The sequence below is a fragment of the Spermophilus citellus genome (assembly GCF_964194105.1).
Source record: "Spermophilus citellus genome assembly, chromosome: 3".
Classification (NCBI taxonomy): Eukaryota; Metazoa; Chordata; class Mammalia; order Rodentia; family Sciuridae; genus Spermophilus; species Spermophilus citellus.
The window spans coordinates 16548893-16554898 of NC_138184.1; the positions used below are offsets into that span (position 1 = coordinate 16548893).

The 6006-nt window shown below is 56.7% G+C and overlaps 1 protein-coding gene across 1 annotated transcript; it reads right to left on the reverse strand.

Annotated features, from left to right (window-relative positions):
* Nucleotides 1-846: 846 nt before the first annotated feature.
* LRRC25 (leucine rich repeat containing 25) lies at nucleotides 847-5241 on the reverse strand. Its single transcript, XM_081288293.1, has 3 exons — nucleotides 5095-5241; nucleotides 3794-4632; nucleotides 847-1224 (listed from the first exon to the last, which is right to left on the reverse strand). The coding sequence occupies exons 2-3, from the start codon at nucleotides 4621-4623 to the stop codon at nucleotides 1086-1088; spliced, it is 969 nt and encodes a 322-aa protein (XP_081144419.1). The 5' UTR covers nucleotides 4624-4632; nucleotides 5095-5241; the 3' UTR covers nucleotides 847-1085.
* Nucleotides 5242-6006: the final 765 nt, after the last annotated feature.

Consider the following 6006-nt stretch of genomic DNA (forward strand, 5'->3'; position numbering starts at 1 on the left):
ATGACAGCAAAAATAATAATAATAATAATAATAATAATAATAATAATAATAATAAATAAATAAATAAAAGAAAGAAAGAAAGAAGCTTTTGGAGCCAGTGTTCCCTCCCGTGGGGTTGTTGTAGGGACAGACAGGCAGGGCACCGAGGACAGCAGGAAACATTTGTATTTGGCTGCAGCCAGGTTCAGAGGGCACAGCTTTTGCTGTAATCAATCAATCCCCTGAACCCCGAGTTCAGGGAGTTTCAGAGTTTTATACCCAGCATGTAAGGGGAGGGGCTCGGAAGTTCACAGTCTGCAGAAGTTCACAGAAAAGCAGCTTTTTCTGTCACTGTTTCGGGCAAGTTAACTCTTCAAGGACAACACCTGAGAAGGGGAGAGCCTCTTTTCCCCTTTCTTTCCACCCCCTGCCAGCTGTCACCATGGAGCCCATTTGTAACTTATCTTAAAAATGTAGACATCTCTGTGAAGCCCAGCCCAGGGCCAGAGGCCTTGTTTGCACATTTCTACAAAGTACTATACTGGATACGTTTGTGAAAACTAGTAAGGGGTGTCCAGCACCTGGAGTGCTGGTATCTTCCCCGCCAGTGGCCAAGTAAACAGGAAGTTTCTCTAAGTTGAACTCTTTTGCAGAAACTTTTTTGCTGACAGTCCCCAAATCAGCCATGGTGAAGATTTCTGGAGAAGCCCAGTGAAGACTTTTCTGGGAAGAAAGGAGGGGTGTGCCACTTCAGGGTCAGGGCCCAGCCTGGACACCTGGGAAGGGGGCGAAGGCAGGGCACAGGGCAGGGCTGGGGGTGGGGGAGCCTGGGTATCTCAGATGGAGCCGTGGTCTGGGGAGCGTTGGAAATGCCCGCCAGGAGGAACCCACAGGCACTGAGCCAGCAGCGTATGTGTCCCAAAGCATTTATTGAGCACCTCCGCGACATCGAGAGGGGGGTGACATGGTGTTGTCAAAGGATGGCCCTTCTCCAGGATGGACCTTCTCTGTCCCCATTGGTCACACGGGGAGACTGAGGCCAGGGGACGAACTGACGGTGCCCGGGACCCCAGCAGGGCCTGGAGGACCAAGGCTCTGCCACCGGCTCAGCGCCTGGGGGTCGCGCACGCCTCCCCAGCCCCCGTGGCGCGGCGCAGGGACAGCAGGTTGCAGTAGACGGGATGCGAGTCGCCGTTGCCGCCCTCGAAGTTTACATAGAAGTCGCCTTCCTCTGCAGCCTGAGCCCTGGGGACAGACACACGGCGGTGAGCTGGGGGAGGACAGGGGGTGGGGGGCGGGAGGCACCACATCTCCACATCTGCGCGACTGAGGTCGCGTTGGGGAGGGAGGAGCCGCTGACTCAGGGACCCGCGGGTTCAGCCTCCGAACCTCGCCTCCCGACCGGCACCCGCGGTGGGGGTTTTGGGGGGAGGTGGTTGTTTTATTTCTTCCTTCCCTAAAGTCGAGGTAGCTCCCCTTTTTCACAAAAAAAATTGTAGATTTCAGTTTCCTCTTGAAAAAATCGGAAGCCCTGCAGGACAGCTGGAGCCTATGTTGGCTCCTATAAATGGGATGTTTGTCTGGCCGAGGTCCCCTGAAGCAACAGGGGACTGAGGCTCCCACCTCAAAATCAATTTCTGACCAGGCACAGTGGCGGGGCTGTCATCCCAATGGCTTGGGAGGCTGAGGCAGGAGGATCCTGAATTCAAGGCCGGCCTCAGCAACTTAGCAAGATCCTGTCTCAAAATTAGGGGAAAAAAGGGGGGGGGTGGCTTGGGATGTGGCTCAGTGGTTAAGTGGCTCTGGGTTCAATCCCTGGTACATATTAAAAAAACAAAAATTCTGAGTCTGAGTTTTGGCATCCATGGAAGGAGTCAAGGAGTCGATAAGCTGCCTAGAATGTCCAGTTATGGTGAGACCCTGGGGAGAACTCTGTCCAGAACATCCTAACACCTCCTCTTGATAAAAGGCTACCTTGAGCCAGGGGCAGCGACACACACCTCTCATTTCAGCTACTTGGGAGGCTGAGGTAGGAGGATCATGAGTTCAAGGCCAGCCTTGGCAACTTAGCAAGACTTTGTCTCAAAATAAAATAAAGAACACTGGGGATGTGGCTCAGTGGCAGAGCATTTGCCTAGCATATGTAACGCCCCAGGTTCCATTATCAACAGTGTCAAAATATATATATATATAGCTGGGAGGAACTGGGAGATTCCAGGCAGCCCGGCAGGAAGGGAACTCAGGGCTGTTGATGAGAAAGGAGAAAATATGCAAAGCAGTTGCAAATATGGTTCAAAAGCAGAAGTGGTCTTGGGAAGGGACTCGAAGGCATGGACTTCCCACAGCACCCTGTGGGGGACACTCGCCTGGCCCTCATGTCCTTTCAGGACCAACCTGGCCTCCGATAACACCCTGGGTGGAGGCGAAGGTCACTTTCACCCTGTTTTCTGGTTGCAGAAATGGAGGTCCTGGGAGGCCCAGGAATGACCGGCCCAGGTCACGTAGTGAGTCAGAAGAGGTACAAGATCAACTGTGTCTCCCAGCTCTGTCCAGCCTCTGCAGCCACTTATGTGGGCCAAGCAACTCTTACTGAAGTGTGAATGGCTAGCTGGGATGGCCGGCGTGCACCACACGCTGAGCTGAGCCTCACATCTTGCCCTCTCAGGAACTGCTGACCATGGAGTCTCTGTTCTTTCCCACCTTGGGGCCTCAACCCTTGAAATTCCCTCCTGTCTCTGTCTCTCTCTTTTTTTTTCCTCTCTCTTTCCCTCTCCCTTTTAGTTGTAGTTGTACTTGGGATTGAACCCAGGGGTGCTTAACCACTGAGCCACATCCCCAATCCTTTTCAAATTTTTCATTTTTGAGTCGGAGTCCACTAAGTTGCTGAGGCTGCCTTGAGCTTGTGATCCTCCTGCCTCAGCCTCCTGAGCCCCTGGGATTATAGGTGTGCGCCACCTCTCTCTTCTCCAATCCAGGACAGTTGAATTCATCTATTGAAGCCCAGTAAAATCTTCTAGAGGCTGGGGTTTTGTAGGGGAGAGGAACCCAGATGACCTGTTTAGCATCTTATGTGTGTCAAAGGAGATGGGAGGGCTGTCCCCATTTTATGGGGAAGGAAATGGAGTTTCAGAGAAAGTCTGTGTCACACAGGACCTGAATCCAAGCTGCTCACCACTACCACAGAGCCCCCACTGTCCCTCAGACTCACCCCTCTCCCCATCCTCTGAAGTCAGAAACTGGGTTTGCAGGTCATAGAAGGGGCGCTGACCCCACACACAAGACTTATGTAATTCTTACCCCAACTCCTTCTGATCTTACAGTTCAGAAGACTGAGGCCCAGAAAAGGAAAGCTACTTGCCTGAGGTCATCCAGGCTGCAGAAGATCTAGGATTTTTTTTTTTTTTTTGGTACCAAGGATTGAACTCAGGGGCACATGACCACTGAGCCACATCCCAGCCCTATTTTATATTTTATTTAGAGACAGGGTCTCACTGAGTGGCTTAGAGCCTCACTTTTGCTGAGGCTGGCTTTGAACTCGAGATCCTCCTGCCTCAGCCTCCTGAGCCTCTGGGATGACAGGCACTTGCTCTCCACGCCTGGCTGGTTTTTGTTTTTTGCGACAGGGTCTTGCTATGTTGCCCAGGTTGGCCTCAAACCCTTGGGCTACAAGGATCCTCCTGCCTCAGTCCCCAGAGTAGCTGGGACTACAGGTGCATGTCCCCATGCCCGTCTGGCACAGCTGGGATTTGCATCCTGCTCTGTGGGTCAGGAACGTCACCATGAGCCCCTGCAGGCGAGGCTGGGGGTCACTCACCCATGTCCAGCCCATTGGTGCTTGTCCCCTTGCTGGTCCAGGAATATGTTCTCATAGTCAGGCACGGAGATGCGGTGCAGGGTGGCCCCTGGGGGCTTGGTGCTGAGGCTGCGGCTGCTGTACCGTGGCTGTGAGCCCGAGCTGGGTCTGGAGCCATCCTGAGCACCCCAGGCTTTGCCCGGGCCCAGGTTCCTGGCCCCTTGGCTCCCCCGGAGTCTCCAGACCAGCAGTGGACCAGCGACAGCAAGTCCAAGAAATAGGGCCCCACCGGCCGCGATGGCCCCAATAGTCACTGGGGACAGGCCAGGGGCACAGTTGGGTTCCAGGAAGGCTGAGAGGTTCTGCCAGGCCCCAGTGGCCCTGAGCAGGCACTGCGGAGCTTGCTGTCCAGAGCAGTTGCTCTGCCAGACCTGGTGCCAGGGCAGCATGGCACAGCTGCAGTCTGCCCTCAGCTCAAGGCCACAGCGCAGGGCCAGCGCCCCGTCCACCCTGCTCAGCGGGTTGCCTGTCACATCCAGGAGCTGCAGCTTGTCGAGGTGAGCAAAGAAGAGCGGCGGGAGCTCCCGCAGGTCATTGGCGGACAAGTCCAGGATCTGCAGGCGGCTGGCCTGGAGAGACTGGTTGGAGGGCAGGCTCAGGAGAGACTGGTTGGAGGATCCGCTCCGGAGCAGGCCACTGAAATTCAGGCAGGTGCCCTCAAACTCCCTGGTCCAGTCCACCGGCATTGGCCCTGAGAACAGGCTGCACGACCATCCCTGATTTCCTGGGTTCAGCAGCAGCAGCAGCAGCAGCGACCGCACTGGCAGCACCCACGCCAGGGCGCCCCCCATTCAGGCAACCTGGGTGGAGAATGGCCCGATTCAAAGGCCTGTGGTTGCCCTCACCCTCCCGCCTCTGTTGCTGTCTCAAACCAGCCGCCGCCTCTGCTGAAATAGTAGAATACAGCCCCTGGTCTGTCGCCCTCTTGGTTGGCTAGGGACGCCGGGGCTCAGTCTTCCCCTCTGCAGAATGGGGACGCGACCACAGTCCCTCGCGGGCTGGGAAGGCAGAGAGGAGACCCTGCGCTGTCAGCCCCTCCACCCCCGGACCTTCGGGCCTCGCCGGGTTTCCTCTTTGGGCCCCCTCATTGGCCAAGACGGGACCCTATGCAAATGAGCGGCTGCTCTGGGAACGGCTAGCCCCTCCCCCGGCCCAGCTCAGGGTCTCTCCCAGAACTCGGATCCTGGGATGGGGCTGCGGAAAGGGTCCCCGCTCGGCTCGCAGCCCTTGCCCAGGACCGAAGCCAAGCGCCTTGGTCTGACCTTTCCGGTCGGGTCCCCGCGCCTTTGCCTCTGCCGTGCAGGAAGCCTCCGGTGCCCGCGAGAGGCTCACGCCTGCACCAAGCGCCTGGAGGGGGTGGTGGCAAGTGCTCCTCAGGCCTTGCACCAGCGACTCTGGGGAAGAGGAACTGGTGGCCGGGTGGAGCGCAGAGGGGAAGACTGAAGATGGCAGTAAGACCCGCCCTCGGCAGGGCCGCGGGCTCTCAGGAGGGGAGGAGGGGAGGCCCAGGGTCCCACTTCCCTCTTGCTGGAACCCAGTGACCTCACGTCCCCCATCTGGACCTCAACTGCCTGCCACCTCGTCAACAGACTCCCCGATCTCAGTTCAGGTGAGATCACAAACACGACTCATGATGGGCTGCGTGAGGGGCCTCAGCCAGGACTCGGGCCTCCAGGGCACCCGCCTTGGGAGAGAACAGAGCTGGACACACACACCTGCTCCATGGAGTCAGTGCAGGGCCACAAGGAGAGACAGGATCCTGGAAGGCTTCCTGGAGGAGGAGGGGTCAGGATCGGGGCTTCAACACATGGGTAGGAGTTTGCCGAGGATTCCTAGAATCCAGTTGGCTCTCCAAGCTCCAAGCCGCCAGTGTAGACACAAAGCTCCAGCTTATGTTCAAGGGTGCCTCTGGGTTGGAGGGGCTGAGAGGAGGGCTCCTGTGGGAGGGGACATGGTTCTGAGGCTTGGACAATGACTTCAAGTGACTAACAGAAAGGAGCACATTGCAGATTTGAGGCACAAAGATCCCAGGGCAGGAGGAGCTGGTGGTGTGGGCAGGGGCAGGCAGTCTAGGCTAAATCTCAGGGCTTTATTCCCAGGGCCAACGTTCAATCCGAGGGACAGTGACCAAAGTGCAATTTGGGAAAGGGTCTCAGCTGCACTCGGGCCCTGGT